The sequence below is a fragment of the Loxodonta africana genome, chromosome 9 (genome assembly GCF_030014295.1).
Source record: "Loxodonta africana isolate mLoxAfr1 chromosome 9, mLoxAfr1.hap2, whole genome shotgun sequence".
Taxonomy (NCBI): Eukaryota; Metazoa; Chordata; class Mammalia; order Proboscidea; family Elephantidae; genus Loxodonta; species Loxodonta africana.
The window spans coordinates 64,666,410-64,682,614 of record NC_087350.1 but is presented as its reverse complement, the minus strand read 5'-3'; the positions used below and the strand labels follow the sequence as shown (position 1 = coordinate 64,682,614).

Genomic DNA, 16,205 nt, shown 5'->3' with positions numbered 1-16,205 from the left:
TTGTTTTGAGTGTTGTCTTTCCCTTCACCCAAAGCAGTTCCCATCTACAGATTGATCAATAAAAAGCCCTCTCCCTCCCTCCCTCCCTCCCTCCCTCCCCCCTTTGTAACCACAAAAGTATGTGTTCTTTTCCGTTTTTTCTATTTCTCAAGATCTTATAATAGTGGTCTTATACAATATTTGTCCTTTTGCAACTGACTCATTTCGCTCAGCATAATGCCTTCCAGATTCCTCCATGTTATGACATGTTTCAGAGATTCGTCACTGTTCTTTATCGATGCGTAGTATTCCATTGTGTGAATATACCACAATTTATTTACCCATTCGTCCGTTGATGGACATCTTGGTTGCTTCCAGCTTTTTGCTATTGTAAACAGAGCTGCAATAAACATGGGTGTGCATATATCTGTTTGTGTGAAGGGTCTTGTATTTTTAGGGTATATTCCGAGGAGTGGGATTTCTGGGTTGTATGGTAGTTCTATTTCTAACTGTTTAAGATAACGCCAGATGGATTTCCAAAGTGGTTGTACCATTTTACAATCCCACCAGCAGTGTATGAGAGTTCCAGTCTCTCCGCAGCCTCTCCAACATTTATTATTTTGTGATTTTTGAATTAATGCCAGTCTAGTTGGTGTCAGATGGAATCTCATCGTAGTTTTAATTTGCATTTCTCTAATGACTAATGATCGAGAGCATTTTCTCATGTATCTGTTGGCTGCCTGAATATCTTCCTTAGTGAAATGTGTGTTCATATCCTTTGCCCACTTCTTGATTGGGTTGTTTGTCTTTTTGTGGTTGAGTTTTGACAGAATCATGTAGATTTTAGAGATCAGGCGCTGGTCTGAGATGTCATAGCTGAATATTCTTTCCCAGTCTGTAGGTGGTCTTTTTACTCTTTTGGTGAAGTCTTTAGATGAGCATAGGTGTTTGATTTTTAGGAGCTCCCAGTTATCTGGTTTCTCTTCATCATTTTTGGTAATGTTTTGTATTCTGTTTATGCCTAGTTTGCTTAAAGTCACCAAGGTAGGCAAATTAATTCATGTTAAATGAAAGAATTAAAGTGGCCTTCAAAGGCTACTTTTAGCTCCAACTCATGAAGATTCCATAATTTGCCCAAATGTCTGCCACTCTGAAAACCTTCAGCTCTTTCATCCCCTCACCCCTATTTTTAAATCACATAGTTATGTATCTTTCTTGGTTTTGTCAAGAAGGAACAGCCTCATTACAAAAAAAAAAAAAAATCTATGCATGTTTGACAATCACATATTATTTGCATTTTTTTTTAATGGAAGAAAACCTTGAGTTCAATAATATTTCAAGATATTTAAGACTATTCATGCATCTGTCTCTGTTTAACATTTCATAGCCAGGTTAAGCTTTAAAAAAATTTATTCTACATTCATCTATGGACAACTGATTTTTGACAAAGGGCCAAAGTCTACTCAATGAGGAAAGAACAGTCTCATCAATAAATGGTGCTGGCAAAATTGCATAACCACATGCACAAAAATGAAACAAGACCCATACCTCACACCATCCACAAAAACTAACTCAAAATGCATCAAGGACCTAAATGTTGAAACCAAAACCATTAAGTTCTTAGAAGAAAACAGGGGAAAACTATGGGACCTAGTTTTAATGATGGATTATCAAATACAACTAAAAATGCAAAAGCAGCATAAGACAAAATAGCTAACTGGGACTCCAACTTTGTTCCATAAATTAAACACTTATGCTTATCAAAAGACTTTACCAAAAGAATGAAAAAGAAAACCTACAGACTAGGAAAAATCTTTGTGAATGACATATCTGATAAGGGTCTAATCTCTAAAATATATAGAAAACTTCAACAACTCAACAACAAAAAGACAAACAGCCCAATTAAAAAATGGGCAAAAGGCATGAAGAGACACTTCACCAAAGAGGACATTCAAGCAGCCAACAAACATATGATAAGATGTTTGTGATCTTTAGCCATTAGAGATCCAATTGAGGAGATTGTAACTCTTACCCACTGCTTTTGGGACTATAAAATGGTACAACCACTATGGAAAACAGTATGGTGCATCCTCAAAAAACTAGAAATAAAACTACCTTATGATCCAGCAATCCCATTCCTAGGTATATAATCTAGAGACCTAATGGAAGTGACACAAAGAGACATATTCACACCTGTGTTCACTGCAGTGCTATTCACAATAGCAAAAAGATGGAAATGACCTAAGTGCCCATCAACAGATGAATGGATAAGCAAAATGTGGTACATATGTACAATGGAATACTATTCGACCATAAAGAATAATGATGAGTACTCAAAATGTAACGTGGATGAATCTGGAGGACGTTATGCTGAATGAAATAAGTCAATCACAAAAAGACAAATATTTTATGATCCTACTTTTACGAAAAGACAAAAATATGTATACATACAGAAACCAATGTTCATTAGTGGTTACCAGGGATGGCGGGGTGGGGAGGGAGAATCACTCTTTAGATGGTAAACCAAACCAAACCAAACCTGTTGCTGTCAAGTTGATTCTGACTCATGGTCTTTAAATACTAGACACTTATTTTTGGTGATGGGAAAGGCAACACTGAATGTGGGTGAAATGTGCAAAGAATGACCAAGGTAAAAGATATCATTAAGAAGTATACACATACACACAGAGAACATTTTTGGTAAATGCTACGACATATATAATTTTGCAACAATAAAAAAATATATGTGTGGTTACATATGTATGTATGTATGCATGTATGTGTATAGGTATCTATGTGTGTATATCTGCATGCATATATACATGTAGCTATCTGTATATGTATATACATATGCATGTGCATGCATGTATGTTCATATACATAATAAAGCACATAGGAGGCACAGTTACAGACACTTCTTAGATATAACCAAACACCTCGTGGGACTGGTTTTCTGAGTTTGAAGGCTTAGGACAATAGTCTTGTAGGACAGCTGAGTCAACTGGCATAATACAGTTCACAACATTTATGTTCTACATCCTAGTTTGGTGAGTAGCATCTAAGGTCTTAAAACCTTGCGAGTGGCCATCTAAGATACAATGGCTGGTCTCTTCCCGTCCAGAGAAGGAGGAAAACCAAAGACTCAGTGAAGAAACTAGTCTACAGGACTGTCTACGTGAACCACAGTCGCATCTATCCTGAGTCCAGGAGAACTAGATTATGCCCAGCTACCACTAACAACCGTCCTTATCAGGGCCACAACAGATGGATCCTGATAGAAGGGGGGGGGAAATGTGGACCAGAACTAAATTCTTAAAAAGTCCAGATTTACTGGACCAGTTGATACTAGAGGACTCTCTGAGACTATCACCCAGAGATACTCCCATAAACCTTGAACCAAAACCACCCTGAGGTAGCCTTTTAGCTAAATAACAGATTGGCTCATAAAATAAAGAATATACTGGGTGGTAGTGTGCATCTTTAAAAAATCATCACTATGAGACCAGTAGTCAGCAATTACTCTAAAGGGGATAGGGACACCAGATTACTGGAAGCAAAACATCCAAAAGGGAAGTAATGAGAATGTTAACACATCGTGAAAAATGTAACCAATGTCTGAATAATCTGTGTAGTAATTGTTAAATGGGAAACTAACTTGTTGTGTAAACTTTCATGAAAAACAATATGATTTTTAAAATTTTTTATACTATCCCCTCCTATCATTTTACTGATAAAAAGTTTGCAAAGTAGTCAAAAGGGATGTGAGGAGTCATTCCTAATAAAGAAACTTCATGTATAAAGATGTGAATGTAATAAACACTTAGTGGTCAATGAAACCGCATAATGAAGAGAAAGAATGATATATAAAAAGTTTAGTAATATTAATGTTAAATTGGACTACCATTAGGGAAGCTTCTTTTCCTATTCTGTCATTACAGTGGCCAGCAACAAACAATGCCTTCCTCTTCATCATCAACTCTGTATGGAACAGAGTTTGGTCTCCGATACTACTCTGCACTAAAAGGAACCAGAGCTGTATGATAAATACTAGTTCCAAGTATTAAAGCAGGAAAAAAATCAAGATGGGTCTAGAGTACCTTGTTGTCAGAAAGCAAGACTTTTCTTTTAGGTCCAGGGTAGTGCTAAAAAAGACAAAGGAGCCAGTCTGAAGTTAGCCAAGCACAATTTGAACATTTAAAGGAAAATAATAATTATAGCTAAATGGAATAAATTGAGTCTGTGTTAAGCCATGAATTCATAATGAGATGCAACAGGGAAAGTTAAAGTACTTAAAAAGATAGTTGTAATATAAAAGAAGGGTGAAAATAATAGGGTATTTAATATCTTATTATGCTAATAATTAGGTTAGTGTTAACATTTAGGTGTTTTCTTTCTAAGTATATGTCTGTTTATAAAGTATAGCTGTGTACTTTTTTGATTCAGTGCAAGTAGGGAGGGGTAGATACAGGGAGTTGCAGATAAGCCAGATAGTCTCAGGAAATACAGGTCATGTACCAAGAAGAAGAAAATCACGTCACACAGGTCTTCAGACACTAAAAGTCATTTAAAAGAAGATACAGGAGCTGATAAGCACCCATAATCATACATGATGACCAAGTAGAAACTGAGAATTCTAATTTGATGAATTAGTCAAGTATCCTAAAGAGAGCTAACTGTATAGACTTGATCCCTGATCCCCTGGGAGATGAAAGTTCTATGATTCCTGGCAGTAATACTACCAGAAGAGGTCAATTCATCGTAACAACAGAACATTGGTTTATGAAACACTGGCCGCCAAGAAAAATAAAAGAATATTTCAAACTCAGGGAAACTAAAAAAAAAAAAAACCTGAAAATCTGTAAGAAGGGCAATATCTTTAAAAAAAAAAACAAAATGCTATGAACTTAGCAGGTGAAATTTAATTATAGAAGGGACCCATACCAACACACACCAGCACAGTTTTAAGTCATCTTTAAAGGCATAACAAAGTCCATGTTTTAACCAGGAATCAAATCTATCAACCCTGAACCCTGGTTAATCTGAAATTTTATTTTGGTAGTGGTAAGATTACCACAACCCTAGGAAGGTATAGAAAAATTACTATAACCCTGGGAAAGATTATTATAACCCTGAGAAGATATAAAAAATAAGTATAGAGATAGTGAATAAATTAAGCCATAGGTTAATATTTTAAAATAGGCTTAATTTTAAGAGTAGTAAGTTCTGTAATAACTATTTAAAGTGTTTGTAATATTCCAGACAATCATATTAATAATAGTAATTTAAATGTTACCAAAGAGAAAGATGTTTACCTGCGCTTTATTGACTATGCAAAGGCATTTGATTGTGTGGATCATAACAAATTATGGATAATACTGCAAAGAATGGGAATTCAAGAACACTTAATTGTGCTCATACAGAACCTGTACATAGACCAAGAAGCAGTTGTTTGAAAAAAACAAGAGAATACTGCATGACTTAAAATCAGGAAAGGTGTGTGTCAGTGTTGTATTTTTTCACCATACTTATTCAGTCTGTATGCTGGGCAAATAATTTGAGAAGCCAGAGCTATACGAAGAAGAACATAGCATCAGAATTGGAGGAAGACTCATTTATAATCTGCAATATGCAGATGACACAATCTTGCTTTTTGAAAGAGGACATAAAGCACTTACTGATGAAGACTAAAGACTACAGCCTCAGTATGGATTACATCTCAACATAAAGAAAATAAAAAATCCCCACAACTGGACCAATAAGCAACATCATGATAAATGGAGAAAATATCGAGGTTGTCAAGGATTTCATTTTACTTGGATCCACAATCATCGCCCATGGAAACAGCAGTCAAGAAATCAAAAGACATATTGCATTGGGCACATCTGCTACCAAAGACCTCTTTAAAGTGTTAAAAAGCAAAGATGTCATCTTGAGGACTAAGGTGCGCCTGACCCAAGCCATGGTGTTTTCAATCACCTCATATGCATGCGGAAGCTTGACAATGAATAAGGAAGACCAAAGAAGAATTGATGCATTTGAATTACAGTGTTGGCAAAGAATATCGAATATACCATGGACTGCCAGAAGAACAAAGAAGTCTGTCTCGTAAGAAGTACAGCCAGAATGTGCCTTAGAAGTGAGGATGACAAGACTTCATCTCACATATTTTGGATATGTTACCAGGAGGAACCAGTCACTGGAGAAGGACCTCATGCTTGGTAGAGTAGAGGGTCAGTGAAAAAGAAGACCCTCAACGAGATGGACTGACACAGTGGCCAGCGAAAAAGAAGACCCTCAACGAGATGGACTGACACAGTGGCTGTAACAATGAGCTCAAACACAGCAGCGACTGTGAGGATGGCACAGGACTGGGCAGTGTTTCATTCTGTGTCCATAGTGTTGCTGTAAGTCGGAACTGACTTGACAGCACCTAATAACAACAAGGAGAATTTAACCAAGCCTGTAATAAATTTTTGAATATTTAAAACATTTATTTTAGAACATTATTAAATAAGTAGGCTTAATAAACTATTAAGTAAATTATGGGTACTGATGAGTTTTTTTTTTTTAATTGTACTTCATTTGAAGGCTCACACTGCAAACTAGCTTCTCATTAAACAATATACATACTGTTTTGTGGCACTAGCTGCCAACTCCACGACATGTCGACACTCTTCCCTTCTCGACCTTCACTTCCGCATTACCAGCTTTCCTGTCCCCTATTGCCTTTTCGTCCTTGCCCCTGGGCTGGTGTGTTCATTTTGTCTCATTTAGTTTTATGGGCCTGTCTTATCTTTGGCTGAAGGGTGAACTTCAGGAGTCATTTCATCACTGAGCTAAAAGGGCGTACAGGGGACATACTCGAGATTTCTACGATCTCTGTCAGGCCAGTCTTTTTTTGTGAGTTAGAATTTTGTTCTATGTTTTTCTCCAGCCCTGTCCAGGACTCTCTATTGTGATCCCTGTAAGAGAAGTCGGTGGTGGTAGCCAAGTACCATTTAGTTGTGCTGGACTCTGTCTGGTGGAGGCTGTGGTAGTTGTGGGGTGAGACCAGTGGAGTATCTTAGATGGCCGCTCACAGGCTTTTAAGACTCCAGATGCTAATGATGAGTATTTTTCTCCATGCCCAAAATACCCTTAGACATTAAAGAACTGAATAAAGTATGAAGTAGAATGAGTCCTTGGGGACTGACAAATCCATATGACTCCAGCACAAGGTATGTGTGAAAAAGTAGTGAAAGAAGAAGCTGAGAAGGTAAGAAGGAGCCAGATAAGTAGGGACCTTGTATTACATGCTAAAATTTAAGTTTTATGAAATAGGCAATGGGGAAGGACTAATGTTATTTAGGAAGGGACATGGCACAGTTAATTCTATGCATCATTTAGAATATCTTCTGGTATTAACTGGAGAATGGATTACAGGGTAGAAAAGACTTGCAGCAGAGAAATCAGTTAGTAAAGGATGATGACGGGCAGTAGGATGGAGAAAGAGACTGATTCAAGAAATAATGCAGATGAAATAGAACTTGATATGAAAGAGACTGGATGACTTAAAGGTTATAAGTTTGAATCGCTGGGTAGATGATTACAGGGCTACTACAGTAAAGCCTGTGAAAGCTGGAACCTGTGTAAGGCAGAAACCTGTTAGAGAAGGAAAACCCAAATATTTTCCACTAAAATAAGCAATGGAAAGGTGACAAGACTGCATCCTGTCAAAAGCAGAAAATTTGTGAGACCTGGAAAAGCAAGGCAGTGCCGTTCAGTTCCGCTCTCACAGATTTCACTGTACTAGGCTTTTACAAACCCTGGGTATTTTCACTTGTGCACCGTCCATACCACAATACAACGCAATCTTTTAAAATGAGAACACATCTGTATTAAAATTCTTATTCCTATAAAATTTTTGAAAGGTTTTTATACTTTATATTTGAAATTATGGTACAAGCAACTTGCTTAATTTATAACTGGCTATAACTGCTTGGTAATCGCACAGCATTCTGTGGAATTATTCCAAATTAAAAATGTAACTTTCACATAGTTTTCAAATTTACTGAAAAACTTAAGACTTAAATTTAACATTTTGTGGAGATCATGATGTCCCAGTATTGAGACAGTAATTTATTCCAAAATTTCAATTTTCTTTTCATAGTTTGAAACAAATACTATCTATTTATGTTTCAAACATTTATAGGTCTTTGAAAACTAGTGTCCTGGGCACTGCACTTTCAGTACCTTCTGACTAAAATGCCTCTATATGGTAGAACCAGTAGTCAAAGATAAAGGAAGATGTGTAGTAAAGAATTAACCTTTCCCAAAGAGAGGTATGGCCCTTGTTCTTAGCTCCTGGGAGGTGATCCCTAAACCCTTGGAATGTCATGCCTAACAGGAGTGTTTTTCCTTACCTGGGGGTTTTGGGCCACACTAGTCTAACAATGTGATTTAAGGTGAGGATTTTTCCCAGGAAAGTTAGTGCTGTCCACAGTTACACTGGGAGAAGACAACTGGAAGCTCCGCATGTGGTACACGCCTGGACTCTGCCCCAGGCATCTCTTCCCTTGGCTGACTTTAACTTGTATCCTTTCACCGTAATAAACCATACCCATGAGTATAACAGCTTTCAGTGAATTGAGTCCTTCCAGCAGATTATCAAATCCAAGGCTGGTCTTGGTGACTCCTGAACTTGCAATTGGTGTCAGAAGTGAAGGCATTAATATATAACATTTAACTAAATGTTATTTTATATTTTATACTCACTACATGAGGCTTTTTAAAAAAAACAAATATGGCTTCTTACCATAATTTAATGTGCCTTTTTCATTTTCAGAAACATGAGAGTGTTAAAGATGTTTAATATAGGATCTCATATACAGTACTACAGTAGGAATCACTTAATATCCTTTTATAACTAATCTTTTTTCCTAATTAAATGACCCTAGAATAAAGCAGCATGCTCTAAAAATATTTCCACTTAGAACTATAACCCTATCTCTATTTACAATCATATATATTCACATTTCAGTATTCATTCAGAGAAACATGTAACTCCCACACATTTCTTTGTCACTAAAAATACTTTCTTATAACCAGCATTACATCAAATTGCGTTCAAAACCTAAGAACTGATATTCACTTTGTCCTAACAGCTGTATCACACTTAAAACAAGGACTAACTGGAATTCTTTTAAATGGAAAAAAAAAAAAAAACTAAAGAATGATAATTACTATGTTTGATTAGTGGGATTATGAATAATCTACTTTCCAAATATTCTACAGCTGTTATACTGCTTTCATAACTAGTCAGCTCAATATTAAAGGCAATCCAAATTTTTTAAAATTAAGAGACTTGGACAAACACTTCACAAAGGAAAATTTACAATGGCCACTAAGTTACATAAAAAGTGCTCAGCATTAGTCATCAGAGAAATGCCAGTTAATACTACAATGAGTTGTCACTTCACACCCACTAGAACGGCTAACATTAAAGACTGCCAACACTAAACATGGGACAACTAGAACTCTCACACATTGCTGGAGGGGATGTAAAATAGTACATCTACTTTGGAAAAAGCTGGGGTGGTTTCTCATAAAGTTAATCATACAGTCCGGTGCTCCATTCCTACATATTTATCCAAAAGAAATAAAAAACATGTCTACAAAAAAGACTTTTAAACAAATGTTCATAGCAGCTTTATTTGTAACAACCAAAACTGGAGATGGTCTCAAAGTCCACAAACAGAAGAATGAATAAACAAATTGTGGTATAGTCATACAATGGACTACTACTCCACAGTAAGAATAAACTATTGATACATGCCACAACATAGATGATGAATCTCACAGACATTATAGTGAGTGAAAGCAGCTGAACACAAACAAGTAACACACTTAATGATTCCATGTATATGAAGTCTTAGAACAGATGAAACTAAGATAAAGAAAAAAAATCAGAACAATGGTTGGGGGGGCAGAAGACTGGGGAGAGACAAAGGGAACATTCTGGAGAGACAGAAACATTATCATATGGGTACATGAGCATATCCACTTGTGAACACTGTACAGCTAAGATTTGAACATTTCAATATATGTAAATTTATCTAAAAAATGTTCTCAAAAAATCACTAAGTGGGGAGGAATAGGAGAAAGCACAGATGAAACAAGAATGGCGGAATGTTGGTAACTGTTGCAATTTAGTGAAGTGTATATCAAAGTTCATTACTGTATTTTTATGTAAATAAAGCATGTCTTCTATGTTTGTTTTCCCCCTGTTCTCTCCCCTCTGCGAGGTATTTTCATAAGTGCTGCTATGCTAATTTGTTTTTTTTACATGTTCCTATAAAAAATTAGCATACAGCTTATGAAAATACCCCACAGGGGAAAGGAGCAGCTGGAAAACAAACGTAGAAGGCATGCATTATTTGCGTAAAAATGTGGTACACTATTCTGTTCACTTTTATATATTTTTAATTTTCCATAATAAATGTTAGGAAAAAAACAGAATCAGCAGTGTTTTCATTTATTTAATGACTGCCAATGAAAAGCTAATTCCTACAGTTGTACAATCTAAAAGCATATTAAAAGCTTGCCTGCTACACCTTGGGTTGGCACTTAACACACACCATTAATTTCCAAAACCATCAGTATTCAACCACTGCTTCAGTATATTCCTACAGTCAATAAATACCACATTTATTTCAGAGCAAAGAGCAATTAGTGTTTTATTGTTAACCCTTGGCACACTACAAGAGATTTTAACAAATTTTAATTAGCTTATTAACAATCTGCCTAAATTGTCTCTATATCCTTTTTGAAAAGTACAGTCTGTTCTAAAACACACCTTTCTATTAGGTGACTTATCTCATATGCCATCCATGAATAGGGGAATGGTATCATATAAGGAAGTCTTATTGGTTCATTTGCAAATTTTCTCTGCACTGCAATGTCTTCAGTTGCATAATTAGAGAGGCTGAACACAGCAAGCCAGTGAAAAAGAATACAGAAATACTATACATGATGCCAATTCACCCCCACCTTCTTCCTCCAGGCTCAGAATGGACATATTGAGAAGGTCTCCCCATCTTTGTGTTCTCTGCCCTTGTCTTCATAACTCAGCATCCTTCCTTACATGCCTTTACAACAAGCTGTCTTCACTTACAAAACAACAAAAAACAGGAATATCCTATATTTACCGGAGTACTTTTAGGATCTATCACTTGTGCTAGGGGAAAAGGGGAGGTGGTCCACTAAGCTTCCCAACTGCCTGAGTCTCCTCTGCACAGTTCTGATTGTCAAGGGGCCACCTTTATAATAGATAGTGAATCATTTTTTGTATATACAAATGTTTCTTAAAATCACGTGCCTCAATATATATCAATGGCAGCACATCCAAGAGTAAACCCTTTGATTTCTAACATCCTCATACTTAATTAAAGTGGTAATTTTCTTGATTCTAAAAGTATTCATTGTTCAAATGGAGAGCTACCTCTTCAATGAGCACAGAGACTGAAGTAAAGATGGTTCTGCAGAGGCTACTGCCATTATTTTTAAGAGGAGAGTACTGCTGTTGTATACTTGCAGAGGCCAGGACGGCCCAAGAAGCTTGAGGGGCCAAGGGCCGAGAAGCCAAGTGCGAGAGAAAGGACTGCCTGTGGGCAGGGCTGAGAAGCTGTCCTGATGGAAGAACTGTATCCTGAGTCATCCCTGTAACCTGTTACTTCCCTAATTGTAAAAAATGATGGCAGAGGCCTCACACCTCCTCTTTTAACTTCACAAGAGGGGAAGGAGAATCAACAGCCCAACACAGGTTCCTATGAAGCAGAGTCTAGACACACCTCGACTCTCCAACCTTTTTACCAATTCTGACACTAGCCGCCCCTCCCACAGCACTCTCTACTTCTCTGTTAGGTTCGATAGATAGTTCATCACAATGGCCATGCAGAACTCACAGACAATACTCACAATTACTGGGTTTATTACAATTCAGGATCAGGGATGGCTCAGGGTATAGTTCTTCGATCAGGACAGCCTCTTCTCAGTCATGTCCACAGGCAGGCCTCTCCCTCTAGCCCTTGGCCTCTCGGCTCAGCCTCTGCCCTGCTCAGGCAAATGTTATGAAGCTCTTTTGCTCTGCCAGTAAGTGCCTGGGAGCACCCTGCTCTGCCAACAAGCCTCCTGACAGAAGGCACACAGCTTTCTCACTCTGGGCTGTGGACAGGGAAGCCCACTGCACCGTCTCCTGCCAGTCTACTGGTTCTGCTGCCTCTGCTGCCGCCATTTCTGTGCCTCTGGTCTCACCATCTCTCACATTTCCAGGGTTACAGCTCTCTCTCTCTCTGTCTTCTGCGTCTGGGAGGCTCTCAGCCCAGGGATCCTGGGTCTAAAGGAAGCGCTCCGCAACCATCTCTTCTTTCTTGGGGGTAGTGAGGTCCCCCTGTCCGCCCCTGGGATGGCTCATTTTAAGCCTAGCTGGATGGCAAAACTGACCAATCCCCTCATTAGGGTTCCATACACCTTATTTCCATGGTCTCACTCCCACGAGGTGACATGCACCCTATTAGTAAGCTGTCCAGTCCCCTTTGTGGGCCATAAGCACATCGTTCTTTGCATAGTCCTACCCAATCATTTGGTGGGACTTACAAAACCATGACTAGAAAGACCATATAAAAATGATCCATCACATTGTACTAATAAACCCCATAACTGTGAATATGGTCTGTGAGTTCTGTGTGGCCACTGCAATGAACTATTAAACACAGCAGAGAGGCAGAGAGTGTCGTAGGTGGGATAGCTGGTGTCAGAATTGGTATAAAGATTAGAGAAAAGAGGTATGTCTGACCTCTGCCTCATAAAAATCAGTCTTGGGCTGTTGATCTTGAGTCTCCTTCCCCCTTATAAAGTCAGAAGAGGTTAGATGGCCCCCACCACACCATTTTTACACAAAGTTTAAAAGTCTCATTAAAGGTACCAAGAAAAAATGTAACTTTATAGCTATTTCTCCCTCATCCTTCAAATCTAGTTTAAGATAGATAGAATTACTAATAAATAACTCAATATAAAAGATATGTTTTTCTGAACACATCAATCTGTAAGAACAGTCGAGATAATTTTAAAAAAGATTAAAAATATACATAATATGGAAGAACATTGTTAGCCTCACTCCACAAAGGTAGAGATATTTGAGTTGGGTGATGAAAGCATGATAAAAAATAACAAAAATTTCAAGATAATTGTAAATGTTAAATTATGTAGTGTAGATTCAAATTACTATGAACATTTGGAGAAAGGGATCATAAGGAGAAAGAGTAAGAAAACGTGTCATGAAGGAACTGGTATTTGAAGAGGACCTTGAAAAATACAAAGTAGAGCATTTCAGATAAAGGGAAGATATACTGATGATCAAATACATGAAAAGTGGAAATGAGCATTATTGTAACAGACTAATAAGGGAACAAACTTCATTAGTGCAGAGGTTAAGTAATAAAAATTACGTTGATGTGTCAGGCATACATCACGTTAAAATACAAGTTGAACTTGATATGGAAATAGAGGCTTGCTTCAAGTCTTTCATCAGAAAATTACATACAAAGTGGGATTTATACTTTCTAGAGATTAAATTTTACTTTTATAAAACATATTTTTAATAGAAATTCCTTGACAGCAGAGAGTGTGTCTAATCTGATTTGCTCTGGAGCGCTCCTAACACAGGTAAAGTGTGTATTAAAGTTTTTAGATCAAATGAAGATAAAACCATAGATATTGCCTGATAACTACATAACTTTTCAAAAAGTGCTTCTGATGTCAAGTAAAATGTCAAGAGAACACAGGTGTCAAAGGAGGACCTAAGGTTTACAAAGTGAATAATCTGAGCACAGATTAAAATATAGCCTTAATAACTACTGCCAAATATAACTACTAAGGATGTTGTATATCTGATATGTTCTGGATTGAATTGTGTTCCCCAAAAAGATATGTTGAAGTCCTAACCTCTGTATGTGTGAAGCTGACTTTGTCTGGAAATAGAATTTTTATTTTGTTATCAGTTAATGAGGTCACACCTAAGGAGGGTGACTCCTAATTAATTTTGAACAGAAAAGCAAACACAGGAGGAAGACACCATGTGAAGATACAGCTACAAGCAGCAAAGGAACATCAAGGATTGCCAGCAGCCGTCAGAAACCAGGAGAAAGACATGGACCAGTTCTTCTCTAAAAGCCCTCAGAAGGAATCAACACTGCCAAAATTCTGATTTGAACATCTAGCCTCTGAGACAAGAGAACTCTAAGACAATAAATTTCTGTTCTTTAAAGCCACCCACGTGGTATTTTGTTAAGGCAGCACTAGGAAACTAAGACATGATATAATGTTGGACCTGACTCAAAGTGGGATATTACTTTGCTATACATTTTTTATTCTGGCTGCAGTAATTGCACTGTGCTACACTTTCTTATTCAAATATGTTTAAATATATGGGGGGAAAAATTCAAGTCATAAAAGAAATTCCCACATGCATTACCTTGTCCTGAAGCATTTGCAGCCATTTTCCTATTTTCTTTTTGTTATGTTCAGTGGCAACTGGTCAACACTTTACAATCACCTGTAAAAATATGTGTACACACATATAAAATGCACCAGACTTTAATAGCAAACTAAAAGTTGTCAGGAACAGCTAGCCTCCCTACACTGAAATGTTTGCAGTTTCTTAATCTCTTCAGAAAGATGTACATTTGAAACGCACACAAATCACAAAATTAAACTCTATAAGCACTTTTCAAGCATTTAATTAAGTATAGCAGTAAGCATTTAATTACACAGAGCATGTTTATTTTTGCAGATGTTGATATCAACATTCAGCACTCCTCTGTCTTTAATACACATCATTAGGTTGTATTTACTTTTACCAAATGTATCAGCCAATTCATAGCATCAATAGGATCACAGTGGTGGGAAGAAAAATCACTCATTTAATGGTGTCTCTTCACTCATTTAAAAAACATACTCTTATGTACCTACTTTTTATGCACAATACACTATGTAAGATGCTTGAAATTACTTATTTCACTTACCATCTTTTATAGATGGGACACCGTGCCCAAAGTTACAAAGCTAAAATGTGTACTTCGGACCATCGGTTTCCCTGCTTTTGTACTACACATTGGTGAGATCAAAAGAGCAAGACCCTATTCCTGCCCTCGAGGAACACAGAATCCAGTGGGAAAATAGTCTTATTCAAACAACCATACTAAAAATATAACTTAACAAACGTGCTCTGGAATCAGAAAGGAACTGATTCTATTGGAAAGATTAAGGGATGCCTTTTTTTTTTTTTTTTTTCCAGGGGAGCCCAGGCAAAGGTACAAAGGCTGGAAAACAAGTGCCTGTATTGAATAAATGAATTGTTAATTGTTTCCTGCGGTTGGAGCACAAGGAGAGCGAGACCGGGCTAGACAGGAGGGACAACAGGGCCATCTTGTGATAGGGCACGTTAAGCGAATATGTGACAGAGTTGGACTGGCGTGGCGTCTCAAATCGGTCTCCGCCGGAGGGTGTGGAGGGCGGGCAGAAGACGGAGGCTGGGCCGGGACTGATCTCCAGACCAAGGAGAAGAGGCGGGATGAGAAGCGTTTGGAGGCCAGCTCGGCGAGGAGACGGCTGCCCTACGGAAAGAGGCGGCAGCACCACCGGCCACACACCTCCAACGCCCGGCGACGAGTGCGGACAGGCTGTCATACTTACCGGGAACGCTAGGGCGCCCGGGACGGCCCTGCCGTCGGATCGCTGCCTTCAGGAGGACGGAACCACTTAGAGACCCACGAACTGAGCCCAGAGAGTCACACTACATCCCTCCCGCCCCCGCTGCGCTTCCGCCTCTCCCGACAGACGTGACACGCGAAAGGGCGGAAATCCCGCCTCCGATCCCGACTCAAGGGCCGCAGCCCAAAGCGACTCCAACTTTAACTGCCACTTTTTTTTTTCAGGGCAGACAGATTACACTTCCTCTGCGAAGAGTGGCAGCCGAAGAGGCTCACGGGAGATGCAGGCAGCGCTGTTTGGGGCGGGGCTCGGGGTGGGCGGGGCATCTTGAAGGCGCGACCTAGGGCGGGGCGCAGTGACGTACAGTGCGGACTCTACTGGGCCGAGACGGGGCGGAGACTAGGTAAACCTGCTGCTGTTGAGTGGTTGACGACTCAAAGAGACGATTACAGGAGGTTAGGTAGGTCTCTAAAAAAAAA

General features: G+C 38.4%; 1 protein-coding gene across 1 annotated transcript in view; it reads right to left on the bottom strand.

The window, feature by feature from the left end:
* INIP (INTS3 and NABP interacting protein) overlaps positions 1–15,918 on the bottom strand; it is a 31,974-nt gene extending 16,056 nt beyond the window's left edge. Inside the window, exons 1-2 of the mRNA XM_010587729.3 lie at positions 15,709–15,918; positions 14,489–14,569 (exon numbers count right to left, since the gene is read on the bottom strand). Coding sequence (XP_010586031.1) covers positions 14,489–14,513 — 25 coding nt within the window. The 5' untranslated portion in view covers positions 14,514–14,569; positions 15,709–15,918. The remainder of the gene's footprint in view (positions 1–14,488; positions 14,570–15,708) is intronic.
* Positions 15,919–16,205: the final 287 nt, after the last annotated feature.